The following is an 18315-nucleotide window of genomic DNA, read 5'->3' on the forward strand; positions in this document are numbered from 1 at the left end:
TTATTCTGAACATTTTTCACTCTTTCAGAGGTCAAAAGCCTCTAAGAAAATTGCACTCAGTAAAAAAATTAGAATCTACACGACTAAAATCATAAAGAAAATCTGCCAATCGCCCGAAATGCCGGTATCATAATACTACAGTGACTTCGGAAACGACGAGTCATGACGAAGGATGAACAATGACGTCATTATAGAATTAAATGTACGTATATGATTTTGGGAAGAATGTAAACAAACATTACATAGCGTTTTCTGTCTTTTTTGCCAAGAACGAAATAGAAATTACGTTATCTTTGCATGGAATATCAGTACTAAAGCGGCTTCAGAGGTTGAGTCAGTAAGTGTACATTGTAATCAATGGAGGAACAAGAATACGTTGAAACTCAAAGTCGGTGGGTAATTATGGCCATATAAATTCTTCAAGCGTTAAAAGTTAAAACCAAACCAACCAGCGAAAATTGAAAAATGAACTCCTTGCTCTCTCCAAACTATAGAATTACATCAAAGCTTCCAAGGTTTATATATGACTGTTCTTACTTCTTATTTTCAACTTGATAGGCGAGCACTGTCACATATATCTTGGTCAATGATTAAATATGTTCACTTTTATAATTGGTTGCATGAAAAAAAATGTTGATTTGACATATTATCACCCCCTTACACAAGTTATCCAGGTGACACAAGTCTGTCTTTTTTTCTTCAGTTGGTATTCCAATTGGTTTCGATGGCGTCCAACATCCGATGAACTGCTCAGGGACGCTGAAGCTAGAATTTTGAAAAGTATGTAGTGTCTCTTATCAAGGGCAAGTTGAAGACTATATCCTCAACCTTTTTATAACATACTGTTTGCATTATTCTAGAATTGGATGTGCCTTACAAGGCACGTTATGTGACAACCTCACAGCAAGAAAAGATATGGACAGTGTCATTCAATCCAGAAGGAACGAAGACCCCAATTTTAATGATACATGGTTTTGGTGCTGGTCTTGGTATGTGGGCGTTGAATATAAAAGAGCTGTCAAAAGACCGCCCCGTACACACCTTTGACGTGCTGGGTTTTGCTCGGAGCTCTCGGCCGTCCTTTGATGGCGAGGCAGAGGCGGTTGAAGAGACATTTATCAACTCAATTGAAGACACAAGAAAAGAATTAGGCCTGGAGAAGTTTATTTTATTTGGGCATAGTTTTGGTGGATATTTAGCTTACGCTTATACCATTAAACATCAAGAGCAAGTGAAATCACTGATCCTTGCTGATCCCTGGGGGTTTTCTGAAAAACCAGAGGATTGGGATAGCAATGTTTCCATTCCAATATGGATCAAACTTGTGGTGAACATAATGCAAAAATTTAATCCATTTTCTGGGATTAGGGTTGCTGGACCATTAGGTATTACATAATTCATTGCCAACTAAAGTGTCCATATCACTAAAACATCTCTAGTGTTATATGAGCTACGTTAAGGATTAAAAACATGGTAATGAAAACATTATCTTACTATATAGGTCCATCGCTTGTGCGAAGATTTCGTCCGGACTTGGAGAGAAAGTTCTCAAGTCTTTTCGACGATGATACAATACTTAATTATATCTATCACTGCAATGCTCAAAAGCCAAGGTTAGTGAATGCATTTATAAGTTATGTTTAGTGTAAGTTTGTTAGTAAGTATACTGTTAACTATAACTTTCACGTTGTGACTCTTCTCTACTTTTAATTTTAGTGGTGAGGTTGCATTCAAGAAATTAGTTCTACCTTATGGTTGGGCCAAGTTCCCCATGATTCACCGAATGAAATACATCAATGCGCAAATTAAAGTTACCATGTTGTTTGGTTCACATTCCTGGATAGACAACTCAATGACTGAACAAATGGTGAAAGAACATCCAAATCAATTCAGTACTTACACAATTAGTGGTGCTGGTCACCATGTATATGCTGACCAACCTCAGTATTTTAACAGTGTGATGACAGGAATTTGTGAGTCCTTTGACAAGCAATTCGATTTAACAATAGAAGGGGAATAGGTCGTTGAATACATGTAAATAGTGTAGATAGAATATTACAATTCCATTTTATAATAAGATATATATTTGAATCAAGGACACAATATATGGAAGTCAAAATTGCTCAGATCTTATATATTCTTATAACGAAATTAATCAATTGCCAGTAATTCAATGTATATACTTTGACCAATCGAATTTGTTGTAAACTAGGCTAGATTGTAAATAAAGAATTGCTTCGTAAAAGAATGTCAGATATCACAAAAACTCTTTCTCTATACTCGTTCAAAAGAGAAGCTTTCCTAAAGTTGTCTTTATTGCATTATTAATAAGAACTAGTGTGACGCAAATGCGGTCAATTGTGCGTCATTTACTGGGTCACGAGATGTTTACATATTTTTAATGCTTTAGCTTAACGTTTTCTTCAAGGAATTTCAGGAAACAAGGAACTCGATATCTCAGAAATTCTGAGAAAAAAAACGTAATTCAATTTTGAAAGCTTTAAAAAAATTAGCGCATCGTTTAATGTAACTTTATCATTTCGTAAATGCCCTTGAGTTTGATGCAACGCTTACAGAATTTCTCGGAAATAGAACGTTCGCAAATTCTCGGAATATTTGTTTGGGTAGAGGGAAATTTTTTATTCCATGTCATGGAAGCACTGTTTTGACTGGGAGTGACGTATCAAATATGTAAACATTGTCTCAAAATTTTACAAATACGCACGTATATTAAATTACCTAAGGCGAAAATCAGGTCGTTTTTTGTTTTAAATATGTACAAAATACGTGAAAATATCACAAGATGACCGTAGTTTTGTCTTGGATTTAATATCCTGCGTAGCAACATGAGTGAAATCGTTGAAAATCCCGCAGAAAATAGGTGAGGCAGTTTAACAGTGCGTTTTGGAATGTTTACAATTTATTGTTAATCCTAATGATTTTACAGCTCAACACGTGAGAACGTTGCCGATTTTGTCACTCTTTATAAAGTGTTTCAAACTCCTATTTTTTTTTGTAGTTGGCTTTGGAACTGGCTAAGATGGTGCCCAACATCAGAATCGCTTCTCGAAGACGCCGAATCGAGAATATTGAAAAGTGAGTTGTGGTTTTAGATTTCAATCAACTATTTACTTGCCGGTGTTTTCTCTTTTTTTTTCGGCATATTATTCAAGAGTTTTTCATCTATTTCCTGTATTAAACTCTGGATATTTTTTCAAAAAAAAATTGACAAGAAAAATGGAAATCTTGGCTTGAAAATTAGCAATATTCCTATTCACATATGGATGATTTAATATCACGTGCAGTATTTTATTAAATCCATTTTGACCCGATTAGACCTTGTTGTGACCTTGAACGTCATAACATGCAAATATTTAACTTTAATTTATCATGGCATGAAAGACTAAATAAAGAGCATTTCATGTATTGTTTTTAAGTTAACCAGACCCGTACCGAAAATTTTCCTCAGGAAGGTGCGGCCATGTATAGGGGTGTCTATAGGGGTGTGTCTATAGTCATTTGCATGACATTTTGCACTGAATGAAAATCTACCTTTAAACAGAAGCTCATGTCAAAATATCTAATTTATATCTCTCAACTTGTAAATCTTAAAATAGCTTTAAACATCGACCAGAAAGGACGGTACATCACAACCACCCAACAAGATCATATCTGGACAGTGGTCTTCAATCCAGATGGTAAAAAAACCCCGGTGTTGATGATACATGGACTTGGAGCAGGCCTTGGTATTTGGGTCATGAACATTAAAGAACTTGCAGAGGACAGGCCGGTATATGCAATTGATCTCTTAGGATTTGGCCGTAGCTCAAGGCCAAATTTTGATGAGGATCCCCAGATTGTTGAGGAAACATTTATCAACTCAATTGAAGATACTGTAAAGGAGTTAGGTCTTGAGACTTGTATTTTGATCGGACACAGTTTTGGTGGATATCTAGCATATGCCTACGCAATTAAACATCCGGAACATGTAAAATCATTGATCCTGGTTGATCCTTGGGGATTCACAGAGAAGACGCAAGATTGGGAAAGCAACGAGTCTGTACCAAAGTGGATTAAAATTATGGCAGCCATGTTAAGTCCTTTCAATCCCTATGCTGCTTTAAGATTTGTTGGACCACTTGGTAATTATGACTGAATAAAACAGCAATATCCTGGTTACATACATCAAGTTAGTTTTAGTACTTAGGTAAAATCAACAGTTAACCACAAACCTTTCCTCCTGGATTTCAAATGTGGTTCCAATGAAGCATCATCTTTTCTCAGTAAAGATTCAATCGGTCCAATCACCCAGTCACCCTTGTCCATGATCCACAATTCTTATACCTTGCTTTAGGCCCTGGCAACTCTAATCCCAAGAGAAACTACCTTTAGTCTTTCAAAGAGTTTACCATACATCTGTTCAATGTTCATAATTCAATCAATTCACTGTTGCAGGTCCAGTCTTCCTACGGACGACGCGACCAGATTTGGAGAAAAAATTCACAAGCGTCTTCAATGATGACACAATACCAAACTATTTGTACCATTGCAACGCACAGACACCCAGGTAACGTCTGTTTAGTTTTCGTTCTGTTTACAAAGCAAGGCGATTTCATTTTCAATTATTTTCTTGCAGTGGCGAGACCGGTTTTAAAAGGTTGACCATTCCATATCTTTGGCCGAGGTTTCCAATGATGCGTCGCATTGAAGACTTGAGTCCTGAAGTCAAGGTTTTCATGTTATTTGGCTCCAGGACTCGGATTGATGACAGCATAACGAATGATATTAAACACAGAAGACCGGAACAGTTTGAAATATGCAGCATCAAAAATGCAGGCCATCACGCCTTTGCTGACAGACCCGATGCATTCAACAAAATGGTCAAAGATATTTGTCAAAAAGTTGAGACGACTTCGACTTAACTTAACTGGCCGCGGGAAGCATGCATTGTTATGTTAATCCGCTTGTCAGTTCTTAGAATTGTAAATAGCTTTCGAGAAAAACAGGAAGTTGATTGAGGTCATGGTAGAGATACGGTAAAATTTATAGGGGTACGCAATTTTTCAATTCACGAGACTAAATTTCTACGGAAAATCTCGCGTTTTAATTTACGGTGAAATCAGGCTCAGCACTGGGCAAAGCCCACAGCCACAGGACTTGTTTTAGTTAGTAAAATTATGGGAGCATATAAATCTGGTTGAACATACAATGTAAATAATATATGTGCAAATTATTTAATCAATAAATATAAACATATATATATATATAATCCCATGCATATAAGGTGTTCATTTTATGATCTTCAAAACTATCACTGTCACTGCATGATGACCAGGAATGCGATGAAGGGTCAGTGCGAGTGCTTACGATAGCTTAACTTAACGTACGTTGTCTTGTGAATTTCATACATACCCTAAAATGACCGAATTCACGGCGATGTACTCAGTATGTTTAGTGCTAAAAAGTCTACATGCCAATTAAATTTCAAAATAGCTACCTAACAATATTGGAGATTTTCTTATGCCAATATTATAACCATGCAAACTCGCTAGCCAGGCTTTTTTACCTACCCTGCACGGTTGTATTATTATAACTCAACCATCAATATACCTGACAGTTATGCAATTTCATATCTTTACAGCCCTAAGTTCTCAAGCATTATTATACCTGACTATATGAACATCCTCGTGAAGTTTCATTATTATCTATCATCATTCGTTATCTTCGCGGCGTTGGCGCAATATGCCTTGAACCAAAATATCCAGTCACTTGCTCAGGAACCTCAGCGAGGACACATTTCGCCAGGGCGGCAGGTGAAGACTATATATATAGGTATACGAAAGGATTAAGTACTGATATTGTTCAAAGAAGCGGCGAATAGACATCGAATCCGATGCTAATGGAATTAAGCGAAGTAGCCAACTTACATTTTGAAAATCTCTAAATGGTACAAACTGTACGATATCCCTTTGCGCTCTCTTACCACTCGGAGAAGTTAGTCTAAAGAATTAAGAATAGGTTTATGGAACATTGATTCAATTGGGGAAACATGAGTGCATCACGCATAGAAAAATCTAGAGCAGTTTTCAAAACGTTTTTCTGAATCTGACTTGATTAGCATTTGGAAGTGTAAAAATATTTTAAGACCAGAAACTGGGAAATGCCACAAAAAATAACACCACCGAAATCGTACGTGACCGAAACCATTTGCTTCAATAAATTCTAAATATCATCGCATACATTACATACAGATTGTCATCAGCATCAAGTTCTTCCATCATATCAAAATCAGCTGCTCCAACTCCAACAATGATGATGGACATCGGCAGCGAAGAGGCCTCTACGATGGCTGTTTTTGTCTGGTCCATGTCAGAAATCACACCATCAGTGAGAATGAGTAGAATATGGTAACTCTGTGAGCATGTAGGAGAGAATATGGTTTTGAGAAATATAGACGTTCTTTGGTTAAAATATTTATTATTTTACGAGCTTTCGAGTGTCAGTCTACAGTCTTCAAAAGGTGGAATCTACAGTCTCTCAGTCTTCAACGGCATTTTCCCCACCCGTTGTTCAAAGTCAGTAGACAGACAGTCGAAAGCTCGTAAAATAATATTAACTATTTTACCCAGAGAACTTTTAAATATTTTAACGTCTATATTTCTCGATATGATCACGCATCAAATATATTTAAAAGAACATGCATGATTTATTATAATATTAGAGGAGCGAGTTATAGAATATAGTGAGATACAGCATTAGGATTTGAGAAACTTCAAACCACCAGCCGGTGCATTACTTTTGAGTGGAAAGTTTTATAACTCAAACTTGGAATGACCTGTTCAGAAATAGGACGTACTTCAGCGGCGACGCTTTGTCTTGCAAACGACGCCACGTGATTAATTACTGGCGAGACATTGGTTGGACCATACAGAGTGACACTGGGTAGACAGGACTGGTACGCTTGGACGATTCCCTGAATACCTAGTGAATACAAACGTGTTTGTACAGTGTTCAGTATTTAATTACCACCGAACTGCGGTAATTAAACTACTTCGTCTAAACTACCTATGTATGGTTAGAGCCTAAACACTATCTGAAATGGATATTTCTCAAACGTGTTAACGTGATGGTCCAGTGAGAGTAGTATCTACCGTTCAGCTGTTATGGTTTGGGTCTGAACTTAGTGAACTATCGGGAAACAATATCTCAGTCATGGAGGTCTAGTGTGGGTAGTATTGTAAGATCATAGGGGACACTTTCTATGGTTTCTTACCAGCGCAATAAGGATTTTGAGGATTGAAGTTCAATGCAAACATATGAGATACCTGAAAATGAGCACATTCATTTCAATTATAGCTCTTATTCCAGTCTATGGCATTTATTAAACTTTTCAAACATACATATATTGAATCTCTGGCATTCCAGGAATCGGATATCTGAGCAATTCATATACCTGGTTATTTGGAGGAAGCTTTGCTCCAAATCCATAGCAAGGATAAAGATTATCCCTACAAGAAGAAAAGGAAATTCAGATTACTAAACTAAATTGAACCAAGCATAACATTTCTGTTGGAAGATCCAGTAGCAGTCAGTGGTTCAGTTGAGATTGACCTAAAATATTCGCCCAATGTCGGTCATCCACATTGAATTTTTCTTTCTCTAACGTTTACCTGTCATAGTCCTGTATAATTTGTCCAACAGCCGTTAGAGCCTTCAAGTACTCGTTTGGTTGATATGGGTTGATATAATGTAATGAAGTATTCTGTGCAGGGTGACCATTTGAGGCAGTGAAGTCGATTGCAACCTAATTTTTTGATAAAAAATGCCTGGTAAATTCAAGAAAGGCTAAGATTGGAAAGTACAGACTTTTGATATTCCAACAGACTTACAGAAAAATTAAGTTGTAGTCCTGCAGAGATGAAGTCCAAAAAGGAATAACGTTTTAAAATCTATAGCAACAAGAGAAATTTAGAAAGATAATCTTGGATTTTGATATAAAGTATCTATATTCCTCATATAACTTATTATTTTTATCATATAAATGACTCTCAGAATAAAATATAAATTAATGACAATGACAATTGGGCATCGGTTGTGATGGTATATGAAGATATTGACACATTTTTTCTTGGAAAGGGATGAGGTTTCCAGCTCTTTTTCATACCTCACATCTTGACAAGTATATTATTCCAGAATTATTGTAGTTTTTCTTCTTAGACATTTTTTTTGGATTTATGCAGGGCCATGAAATCTGTAAGGTTTAATACAGCAATGGTCAGAAGTGAATTGACTCACATGAAGCCAGGAAAATATGATTTAAATATATTGTCTAATAGTAATGGTGATTCACCTCGTGCGGTTTTCCAGCCTTTTCCATTTCATTAAGATTTGTTGTAAACTGCCCAATAAAGTCATTGCTACCATCGCTGTCCCAATCGTAACAGTCGACCTTCGATTTGCACAAATTAGCAATTAAGAGCAATTACAATCAAGAGCAATTTACACAAATTAGCATGGTCATCATAACAACTTTACTTTGAACATAAACAATTAAAACAAGTTACCTTAATTGTTCTGTTTAGATCAGCATTACAAAGGTTGACAACACTCAACTGAAAAGGTTTCCATGACGGGTTTAGCGTATTCTTAACGACCTGAATAGTTTTAAAATGATGAGATGAAAATTGTATTGGTGAATTTGTTTGAAGCCTATTCTGTTGTAGGGTACCTCTGTTCTGTGGAACACAACAAAACTGCCATCCTCCTTTGCTTTTGAAAACTCCAAATAAGGATCAGATTTACCAAAGAAGTCCTTGAAAATAAATTAATACTAACTTATACACAACATATTGCAGTTTATATGTAGGTCCAAGTGGATGTAATCACCTTTTTATCTAGCTTGGTTGCTCTAAATGTGAAATCAACCAAATCATGATTTGTAGCCAACTCTTCAGCTGCAATCTGCAATGTGTAAATATTTCCAATACATTAACACTCTCTTAGATTATGCATGACTCAAAACTTCATACTTTATCTTTAGAAATGATTGAATGGTAGATAACAAGATATGGCTGACCGTTATTGTTCCTGCATTGGTGGTTTTAGGCAATTGTAAAGGTTTTGAATACTTCTGTGAACTGACAAGCTATACAATAGAAGAAGCTAGACCACTTTAGGAATTAGAAAATAGTTCTAGGGCTTATTTTCCAATTTTTCACAAGATATACCATTTTTTTTATCATACATATTACTGATTAAATGATACATTCAATTATTATTTTAACAATGTACCTGTCCAAGGGTAGTTTCAAGATTTCCTAAGAAGTCAGCTTTACTTAAGTTTTCTTTGGGATCATCAATATCATACACAGAAAACTTTAACTTCTGCAGTTCTTCAAAATGATAGTCTACTATAATGGACTTTGCAAAATTTGGGTTCAAGTTGTCTTTAATCTGTTCTGTCCTCCCAACCTAAACATTGCAATAAAACAAATAATTTCATGCCTGAGCTGCTCTTGTGTTAGACTGGGAAAGAAAAACTAGAGTTGGTTATATAACTGACTAGTCATTAGCACAAATTTGATAGATCAATGAGGGGAACAGGGGAGTAATTAGCAGAGACACTCTTCAAATGACAAGTATGATTGTCTGCTATTAGACAGAGTAAATAATAGTTGTGGATGTACTTTAGTTATTTGTAGTTGCATGGTGTTTGTGGAAAGAATATTTGAATGAAAACGCAAACGAAAATATATATAGACATTTAACCAATGTAAAGCACTTTCAGAAGATCTTCTGACAAGAATTTCTAAAACAACAGCCAGGAATTTCTAAAACAACAGCCTACCCAGCAATTTGATATATTGGCTTCGCGGAGTTCACGCTGTTTCGCATATGATGATTATTTTAAAAATGCTATCTCCTAACTAAAAAACGTTGAGATAAGTCAAATAATAAAGGCATTCCTAGTTTGTCATTTAACTACATCCTGTATCCTGTTTAACGCGATTATTTGTTTGAGATTATTAGCACTATATTAAATTAATTGAATCAAGATATGAAAATACATATTTTGAATTTTATACCTCAATCCATTGATTTCCTGAGAAGAGGTGAACCACGGCCAAAGGATCAGACTTTGAGAAAGTATCCTTGTTGATCAGGCCTTTGCAAGAAATAGAAAGTTGAACTTGGGTCACCAAATTTGTCGGATTAGTTGGAGCAGAAGGAGCAGCCGTTGCATAAGGTTGAGCCATTTTGCAAATTTTAATAAATATTTGTTATACGAATGTCAAATTGCCACATAAAAAAAAACACCTCAAATGTCACATCTGATGCTTGTCAAAAATAAAATACCAGAGCCCGAATTAGTGTCTTATCCTATATGTCAGGAATCATGCATTGTCTCAAGTAATAATTGCAAAAACTTTAGGAAACGCCAACTCAATTTCACTTTCAATTTCAATTTCAAGACCCAAGAATTTGAAACATTTTAAATTTCTTTTCAATAGATCTAAAGCATTTTAAATCAGAAATCAGTAGAAAGAACTCAAAGAAGTTAATGGAAATCTCAGGAGTTGTTATGGTTGTGCCTGGAAATTCAAGATATTTTTAAAATAAAAATTAGGCGTCATAGGAATACTTCATGTCGTCTGTTGTATAACGTTTTCAATCATCCAACATGGCGCAGTTTTTAGGGAGGGTGATTGGCACAAAAATGGATAAAACAGCCAAGGTTTTAGTGACAAAATTAAAGCTTCATCCTTATATTATGAAGGTAACATACAGTTTTTGCATTAAGACCTAAATATCTACCACATGTCATTTTTACTTGCTTGTGAAAGGTTTGAGAGCCTTCTCCTTTTCAATCACACAACTCTGAAAGGTATAAATCATTCCAACTCCATTGCCTAATATTTTTAGACCCACTTCATAGAACACTCTCTGACAAATTCTTTAAGTTGACCATGTAGATATTTCTTTAAATTCCAAAACTTCCATTATGTTCGAAGTTCGATATCTCAACAGTTTCTTTGTCATCTATTTTGTTCCTAGTATTATAACCACAGAAAAGTTTACTTTGCACATGATGAGAACAATGAATGTACCACAGGCGATAAGGTTTTGATTGAAGTGTGTCCAAAGATGAGTAAAATGAAGCGTTTTCGGATCTCACAAATCTTGGAAAAAGGACCAAAAGTTGTGGACCCAGAAAGTGGCAAGGTGCACTTACAGGACAATCGAGAAGACTACCGAACAACCAGATAGCAAATTAATTGTAATTTTTATACTAAAGTTTGAACCTTGAATGTATTAAAGAATATCAAATATTTATTGTTGGACTTTAGAATGGTCTTAACCAAATCGACTTTTGTCTAAAAATGTATTTTTTACAGTTAGTTATAGATGAAGATATGAATTTTCAGTGTGAAATAGAATTTCCTAATTATTTCTATTAGAACGCTCACTGACCTGCATTACGTTTCTGGACTGTGACTGATTTTGTTGTTTTTTTTAAAAATATTTCCCGCCTCCTCTCAAAGTTTCAATCAAAGATGGCGGACAACAAAAAATGAGAAAAGACTGAAAAAAAGTTTAAAACTATCAAAAAACAAATACACTGCTGAGACTAACGCTCAGAAAACAATTTTCTAGTTTTATATGTGGATTAAAAACTACTTTCACACGGTGGAAATCACTGTTGAGAATCCTTTTCGTGCGTTTTGTCTTTAAATGGATTGGGTCCACTGCAATACGTGTTTTGTACAACCTGGAAGCAGCAGTAAAAAGTTCTTTTTAACAAGCTGCGGTCATGTATTTTGTCAAGAATGCATACAAGGTACTTCCTATATTGTTTGCAAAAAAATGGTCCGAAACGGTGATAGCTTTTAACAGCATAATGCCTCGCTTGAGGTTGGATTATAGGAAATGTCTTTTTTCAAATGATTTTCTGATTATTTTAGCAAGCACAGCCCAAAAATGTGTTGTGTGTAAGTCATCATGTAGTGTTATCCCTCTGACATCAAATGTAAGTCTTTGGTAATAAAAAAGTCGATGTTCTTGTATGAATTTACTATTCTACGTTTCTTGGAACCTGTTGGATAAAATGCTACATTTAAAACAATACTTTCAATATAGCTTAAACCAGACGTAGAGATATTTTTCATGGATCCAGCCGATTTGCTGAAGAAACAGCTTAAGCCATATTTCCAAGTATGTCTTTAATTAAATGAATAAAACCTTAATTTTAACTTATCAGTTTTCTAAAATTTGTTTCAATTTTTTTGCTCAACTCATTTATTAGGTCCTGGACTTTCAAAAATCACACCGAAAACGTCTTGCCGCTCATCATCAAAAGGTCAATGGTTTGCGCAAAAAAAACGCCCAGTTTCGTTTTATATACAATAAGGATATTAAAAAATGGTCTTCTCGTTTAGATGACTAACAATCCTGGTGATCCCAGCCAAAGTAACCGGCGATGTCAGGATTTAGAGAGGCAAGCAACTAAGCATCCATGAAAGTCGGGATAAAATTGACGCATTGTTGTATCCAGGCTGATTTAACGCCATGTTTGATGAAATTTACTCAATTACTATAACCATAAAAGTGAACGTGTTTACAGGGAAATGCGAAAACTCCTGGAAGAAAATAACATGATGAAAAAAATGCTTGGTGTGACGGTTTGTACAAGATTATTATTTAGATTGAACTAACCAAGATAATTTCTTTTCCTCGTCTTCACTATTTTCTGCGTTAGATTCAGCTATTAACCCGAAATCCTTGTGTTTGTTTTCATCCTAGAACGGTGATCCAAAGAACAGAGGAAGTTTGTCAAGGTATTGAAGCCTATGAAAGTAAAGGAGTTGAATTCAAAACATGCACCATAGGCGCAAGGTCCTAAAAATTTTAGGGGTAGACAGACGAATGATTTCCGGAAAAATTACCCGACTCAGAGTACAAATTTTAGTACAAATTTTTGTTAGATTCAAATATTTTTGGTGGGGTAGCTTCCCCCATGCAACATGCTATTGATTTACAATGTGCTGTGTTGTTCTCTAGGGCAGGGTCCGTAGGGACACCCCACAGTATAAGGGGAGTATCACCTGGACAAAACCCACTTCGACAAAATCAACGAGGTAAAACGAGCTAATTGTACCGTATTTCGGGGTTCCTGCACGACATATTTCGTAAATCGTGTGTATTCCCCTTTCAAAGGTCATTATAACTCCTCCACTCCTCACGGACCGCTGTCTCCATACTCCAGATCAGCCCCAGTCACGTAAGTCATTTGACAGTTTTCATAAAAATTACAAGTCGTTGACATGTTATCAAAACGTACAAAATGACGTAGTTCCTAAAGAGAGGTACACACCATCCTTTTATCTATGAATCCAGGTTTTCTAATAAACTATACGTTCTTTTAACAAACGTTTTGCAGACCGCAAATGATGAACGCAATGAAAGGGTCGCAACGTGATGTAAGTAAAAACGTCCCAGTTGAGACAACCACTCTGACCAACCCATGTACTCATGTCACCAATTCCAGTAAATCAGGGTAGAGTAAGATGAATATTGTAGCAGCATCGATTCACTCCTTCTGTTTCATCCGAAGACACCCAAGACGCCAGCTGGTCCCATTCGATTAACAGTACGCACTCCTCCATCAAACGGAATGATAGGACGAATAGGTAAGAACAACCCACTAATTACCATTAATTCACCTTCTAATTACCATTCATTTACCCTCTAATTACCATTCATTTACCCTCTAATCACCATTCATTCACCCTCTAATCACCATTCGTTCACCCTCTAATCACCATTCATTCATCCTCTTATTACCATTCATTCACTCTCTAATTTTTTTTTTCACTCTCTAATTACCATTCATTCACCCTCTAATTACCATTCATTCACCCTCTAATTACCATCCTAACAATTCATTGCTACTTCTGATAAGGCACGCCACCTTCGGGACGTCAAAGAAGTACCCCAGGAATTGTAGCGAATCTTTTGAGGTAACTTGATGTCATGCATGTGTTGTGGTAACTATATTCTAAAACTACTCTATCCCGACGGAAAATTCTTTATCTTCGAAGGGCTGGAAACACGCCTGGGGCCGGACACGAATCGTCTAAAACACCTACCGCAATGAGAACACCGTCACGAGAGTCAAACAACTCACAAACGAGGTACGTCTTGCTCAGAAAACTCGCTTAGTCAACACTTTATTAAATGTTTTATCGATGAAATGACAGGTGTAATAGTGTCGTTCCTTCTTAAGCATGTTGTCCGAAAGAGTTTCACCAAACCGTGCACTTTAGAGCAGCACTTCTCCAACAAGGAATGACACTAATATCTGGACTACCACAGGCAGAACAATACTTACATGAAGTCAGATTGATGTTACTTCACTATATTGTATCTTTATATATAGTCACTCAAGTAATCTTTACAGTCAACAGATGGCTTGGTCAAGTAGCCAGCATGCGTCTCAAAACACCACCCAACAAGGTATGTATAAACTTCACCTGTTTAGCGATTCCTTTCATTTATCGTCCTTTCAAATGCTCAAGTTTCTTTCTTTTACAGTGAGAAAACCTGGAGGTACTCCTGTAGATCACAGTCGAAGACAAATTCACGTAAGCTTTCATTAAAAGGGCTACAATTTGCGACCAACCAGTTTCCTAAATCTCACATTTCTACCATTTTCTTTTACCAGTTACATCACCAATCACGCTCAACTGGTCACCAGTAAAAACACAAAGGACGAAACAGAATGCAGTTAAATGAAACACTCTCTTTCTGTTGTAAAGATTAATTTGGACGGAATCGCAAGATAGTTTTGTTTGAAAAAACAGCCAGTATCACATATAAACAGTCCTAATTAATCAAAATATGTTATTTAATTAATTCGACACTTTCTGTAAAATGACTAGCTTTGAATGCTACCCAGCTAGCGTCAAGTAAAAGCAATTTTCATTCAATATGTTTTTTCAGTTCCCTCAATTATAAATATATCGTTAAAATCTCTATCTACGAATTCCTAAATTGATTTATTTACCTATTTTTTGCGTTGCTCAGACGGCGAGCTTCAAAAAAGTTCGACGTCAGAAACGGGCCTTATTCAAGTCACCTAATGTCTATTTTAAGACGGAATCTTTACACACAATAGATTTCAATACTTCAAATTTCCTCTTTTGATTAATGTGAATGAGCGAATTAGCCACGAATGTTCTGCCTCTAAGTGCATCATCCGAACCGCACCCACTGAGTTCAATGACCGTACCGGACTTATTCACTCATTCTCATCTATCAAGAGTATAAAATCAAGGCAAAATTGAGTGAACTTGTCTTCACGTGACATCTCTCTATAATATGTGCTTCGCACATAAATTCGTAAATTCAGCTTGCATAAAAGGCAATGTAAATTCTGCTTTCATTTTTAACAGTTATACTGCTCAATCAGTGAATATAAATTGTACCTAATTAGTAATTAGAATGTATGCATTTCTGTTATATATTAGGTATTGTATAAACAATTCTGAACTTGGCTAGGCGAGGTACTTTCCTTCAATATCACTCATCAAGGCTGCTGTAACTGTCACACCAAACAAAAACATACCAATCACAACATAGATTATACCTATTGCCAAACCTAGCTTTCTTCTTATTTCCATTGGATGATAGTCTTGTAACATGAGTTGAATTAGACATAGACCTGGAAACAGAAATTTCATACACCATTTTATATTTACCAATGATTACAGCCTCTTATTAAACTTTAAATCCTCCAGCCTCACCTGGAAAAGTGAAAATAAAATGGGCAGCCAAAGCCCCGACAATGGCGATGGCATCTGCTATGGTTGGAACAATGACAGCAATGCCCAGACTGCTGAAGAACCAGATTATTGATGTAATCACACGACGCTTCCCTTTGTAATTTTCTATCTCAGCTGCAGTAAGCTTTCGTATATTACACCATAAACCAATTATTGCCGACCTAAAATTGATTGCATTGTCTTACAACAACAGAAAATTTTAACTTCTGAACTAAATTGTACAAATAATCGAGGTGAAAACTCTAATTGCTCTGCCTGAACAGGATGGTCAGTTGAGACCTCATTACCTTCCAACAAATTGACAAATAGCAAAAGTACTAAACACAACAAGCACTATAAAGACTCTTGCTGAGGTAGCAACATGATCCCCATGACGATAATTCACCAAGATATCACTGTTCACATTATGCTTGAAAGTCAAGTAACCATAGCTACCAGTCAGAGAGTAAAGTACGGCGCATATGAGCGTTGCAAGAAAAGTGACCAGGCCAAATCTTACTAAGGTTGGTCGACGTAGCTCAGCATAAACAGCGACTGCTGTCACATGACACTAAATATAGATAAATTTATTCAACATAATACAATGTAACCAGAAGATCATTTGAGTTCATCAATACGACTCTCACCTGGAAACCAAAGCAAATTACTGGTACTGCAGCGAAAATTTGAGAACTTGACCATTTTTTTTCACTGGAACAAGAACAATTTAATATGATAAATAAGAATACTGCTTTTTGAAAAAGAAATATAGTTCAACCGTTTTACCTTGAGTTCTCGGGAGGGCTGTAACTGCCAGTATAATACCTTGATACCACCACACAACAAACAAATATAGCACCAAAACCACCAACAAGACTACAGGCAATGGAGTGAAATGAATAAAAAATATTAGATATAGATTGAGGAAAGTTTAGGATGATAGTTAAGTGAGTGCAGTCTAATATAAAGATTGCACTGACCTGGAATAACTCACTGCTTTGAGTTTCTCTGGTATGCATAATGGTAAGATAAAAACACAGCAAACAACAGTAATTACAAATCTCCTGTCAAAATACCAGCCATCGTGATCAATTGCTATAAAAGAAAAATAAATGATTTTCAAGAAAATTTATTTTTTTTTAACATCTGTGGTGAGAATTTGATGAGTACCCAGAGCATGCATGCATGCAATCATGGTTGATGTTGATTGTGGTTCTTATATACACTCAATGGCAAAACAACTGATGAGTAAACAGGATTTCTTTGAGATTTTATAATTTTAAAATAGAATACGAGACAATGGGACTTTATAGATTAAAACTCTTTTTTTTGCAAAAATGCAAAAGTATACTTATATTTATGGGGCTTATTCATCCCACTAGTTAAAAAGTGAATTTTAATGCTCAATAAAGATATACCCTTTGTAAGCTGGTCACCAATCAAGATCATATGTGTAACATTGCAGCCGAACATATAGAGAACAACATTAATTTGGCAAACAACTTGCGCAATGGGACCGCAGTAATCTCGGATGGTGTCCTGATAATTTTTAGTCTGACGCAGTCTTCCGCAATAACCAAGGATAAAAAATGATCCTATTATCAACAGAACAAGGCACTAGAAAAAATATTGATAATTTCAAATCAATTACTCTATTCCTGGTATCCTTCCTAGAGCTGTGCTATAAGCAATTCATTGTGGGTTGATTCCGAACTGCCACAACCCCAATTATGTCTGGATATTTAGTCTGTTTAATTTATTGTGCATGTGATTACTGCATACTACTTCTTTAGGGCCTGTTTGATCCTGCCTGCAAGCTACATCCTTCATTCATGATTTCCATATAAACAATTTATCTAAGCTAAGCGGGACGACCTTTTACTGACCATGCCTTTGCAGGGCTAAAAGTAATTCTTTTTGAAAAACCTGATCTCACACACTTAATCTAGATTCAACATGGCATTGCTTTTTCCATACATGCCCCATCCCGCCTAGTTGGACCATATAAACAGGACCATATATATATATCCAGGATGACCAGGCAACTCACGGTTTGAACTGTCAAAGCATAGGCCAAACCTCCCGACTTCTCGTAAGCTTCAGGAAAGTTTAACATGCCCGCGCCGAGTGCCGCGTTGGCTACAACAACAACAGCCCTGTGTAATGGCAATCCATAAGCGCGTGTTCGTGAACTTGTTGAAGATCCGGAGGCCAGAACTGGATCGTCACTTGATGAATTTATTGAATTATACTGAACTTCGGTCGATGACCCTCCAAAAGGACTGAAATAATTAGATTCGTCACTCCTTACGATTTTATCTTCCATAGTCCTCAATTTGCTCCTTTCATTCCCCATATCCTCTGTCACAGAACATAATTTAGTAGAGCTATCTTCATTTAGATAACCATTATTGGCAGTCCTATTGTTAATTTGTTACAAGTTCATCAAAAGATGGTGACAGCGCTAATGTACAACGTGTGACAACGAGTGCAA

The 18315-nt window shown here is 36.1% G+C and overlaps 4 protein-coding genes and 1 long non-coding RNA gene across 7 annotated transcripts; 3 read left to right on the plus strand and 2 right to left on the minus strand.

Annotated features, from left to right (window-relative positions):
* The first annotated feature begins 3 nt into the window (after nucleotides 1–3).
* On the plus strand, nucleotides 4–2271 carry LOC114517018 (protein ABHD4-like). 2 transcript variants are annotated; one of them, XM_028536659.1, is made up of 5 exons: nucleotides 4–515; nucleotides 704–780; nucleotides 861–1385; nucleotides 1502–1613; nucleotides 1717–2271. In XM_028536659.1, the coding sequence occupies exons 1-5, from the start codon at nucleotides 466–468 to the stop codon at nucleotides 2018–2020; spliced, it is 1068 nt and encodes a 355-aa protein (XP_028392460.1). In that variant the 5' UTR covers nucleotides 4–465; the 3' UTR covers nucleotides 2021–2271. The 2 variants fall into 2 exon arrangements, with proteins under 2 accessions (XP_028392460.1, XP_028392461.1); XM_028536660.1 differs by having other exon boundaries at nucleotides 5–392.
* A 445-nt stretch (nucleotides 2272–2716) lies between these two features.
* Nucleotides 2717–5233, plus strand: LOC114517042 (1-acylglycerol-3-phosphate O-acyltransferase ABHD5-like). Its single transcript, XM_028536685.1, has 5 exons — nucleotides 2717–2881; nucleotides 3020–3096; nucleotides 3618–4142; nucleotides 4456–4567; nucleotides 4637–5233. The coding sequence occupies exons 1-5, from the start codon at nucleotides 2847–2849 to the stop codon at nucleotides 4920–4922; spliced, it is 1035 nt and encodes a 344-aa protein (XP_028392486.1). The 5' UTR covers nucleotides 2717–2846; the 3' UTR covers nucleotides 4923–5233.
* A 5-nt stretch (nucleotides 5234–5238) lies between these two features.
* On the minus strand, nucleotides 5239–10353 carry LOC114517041 (copine-3-like). Of its 2 annotated transcripts, none has more exons than XM_028536684.1 (16): nucleotides 10086–10353; nucleotides 9292–9471; nucleotides 9077–9145; nucleotides 8887–8961; nucleotides 8729–8812; nucleotides 8565–8654; nucleotides 8351–8449; nucleotides 8165–8251; nucleotides 7890–7949; nucleotides 7671–7804; nucleotides 7454–7508; nucleotides 7274–7325; nucleotides 6857–6981; nucleotides 6250–6413; nucleotides 5928–6000; nucleotides 5239–5820 (listed from the first exon to the last, which is right to left on the minus strand). In XM_028536684.1, the coding sequence occupies exons 1-16, from the start codon at nucleotides 10254–10256 to the stop codon at nucleotides 5719–5721; spliced, it is 1620 nt and encodes a 539-aa protein (XP_028392485.1). In that variant the 5' UTR covers nucleotides 10257–10353; the 3' UTR covers nucleotides 5239–5718. The 2 variants fall into 2 exon arrangements, with proteins under 2 accessions (XP_028392485.1, XP_028392484.1); XM_028536683.1 differs by having other exon boundaries at nucleotides 6836–6981.
* Nucleotides 10354–14382: 4029 nt separating this feature from the next.
* On the plus strand, nucleotides 14383–14765 carry LOC114516916. The gene is made up of 3 exons (XR_003686332.1): nucleotides 14383–14514; nucleotides 14593–14642; nucleotides 14723–14765. It is a non-coding gene; the product is annotated as an uncharacterized LOC114516916 (long non-coding RNA).
* Nucleotides 14766–14824: 59 nt separating this feature from the next.
* On the minus strand, nucleotides 14825–18289 carry LOC114516970 (putative sodium-coupled neutral amino acid transporter 7). Its single transcript, XM_028536592.1, has 8 exons — nucleotides 17872–18289; nucleotides 17240–17438; nucleotides 16802–16916; nucleotides 16608–16697; nucleotides 16469–16532; nucleotides 16130–16392; nucleotides 15804–16003; nucleotides 14825–15721 (listed from the first exon to the last, which is right to left on the minus strand). The coding sequence occupies exons 1-8, from the start codon at nucleotides 18175–18177 to the stop codon at nucleotides 15555–15557; spliced, it is 1404 nt and encodes a 467-aa protein (XP_028392393.1). The 5' UTR covers nucleotides 18178–18289; the 3' UTR covers nucleotides 14825–15554.
* Nucleotides 18290–18315: the final 26 nt, after the last annotated feature.

The sequence above is a fragment of the Dendronephthya gigantea genome, unplaced genomic scaffold (genome assembly GCF_004324835.1).
Source record: "Dendronephthya gigantea isolate DGI-Jeju-01 unplaced genomic scaffold, DenGig_1.0 000007F, whole genome shotgun sequence".
Lineage (NCBI taxonomy): Eukaryota > Metazoa > Cnidaria > Anthozoa > Malacalcyonacea > Nephtheidae > Dendronephthya > Dendronephthya gigantea.

Bases quoted from the DNA above. Each gene is read 5' to 3' on its own strand.
- LOC114517018 (XM_028536659.1), top strand. From the start codon at position 466: ATGAACTCCTTGCTCTCTCCAAACTATAGAATTACATCAAAGCTTCCA. The intron at 781-860 runs GTATGTAGTGTC...GCATTATTCTAG, and splicing joins TGAAGCTAGAATTTTGAAAA to AATTGGATGTGCCTTACAAG. The intron at 1,386-1,501 runs GTATTACATAAT...CTTACTATATAG, and splicing joins TAGGGTTGCTGGACCATTAG to GTCCATCGCTTGTGCGAAGA.
- LOC114516970 (XM_028536592.1), bottom strand. From the start codon at position 18,177: ATGGGGAATGAAAGGAGCAAATTGAGGACTATGGAAGATAAAATCGTA. The intron at 16,393-16,468 runs GTGAGAGTCGTA...ATCTATATTTAG, and splicing joins TAATTTGCTTTGGTTTCCAG to TGTCATGTGACAGCAGTCGC. The intron at 16,004-16,129 runs GTAATGAGGTCT...AATCAATTTTAG, and splicing joins ATTTGTCAATTTGTTGGAAG to GTCGGCAATAATTGGTTTAT.
- LOC114517042 (XM_028536685.1), top strand. From the start codon at position 2,847: ATGAGTGAAATCGTTGAAAATCCCGCAGAAAATAG. The intron at 4,143-4,455 runs GTAATTATGACT...TCACTGTTGCAG, and splicing joins AAGATTTGTTGGACCACTTG to GTCCAGTCTTCCTACGGACG. The intron at 4,568-4,636 runs GTAACGTCTGTT...ATTTTCTTGCAG, and splicing joins TGCAACGCACAGACACCCAG to TGGCGAGACCGGTTTTAAAA.
- LOC114517041 (XM_028536683.1), bottom strand. From the start codon at position 10,256: ATGGCTCAACCTTATGCAACGGCTGCTCCTTCTGCTCCAACTAATCCG. The intron at 6,982-7,273 runs GTAAGAAACCAT...TGTATTCACTAG, and splicing joins TCAAAATCCTTATTGCGCTG to GTATTCAGGGAATCGTCCAA. The intron at 5,821-5,927 runs GTAAGTTGGCTA...CTATATATATAG, and splicing joins CATTTAGAGATTTTCAAAAT to TCTTCACCTGCCGCCCTGGC.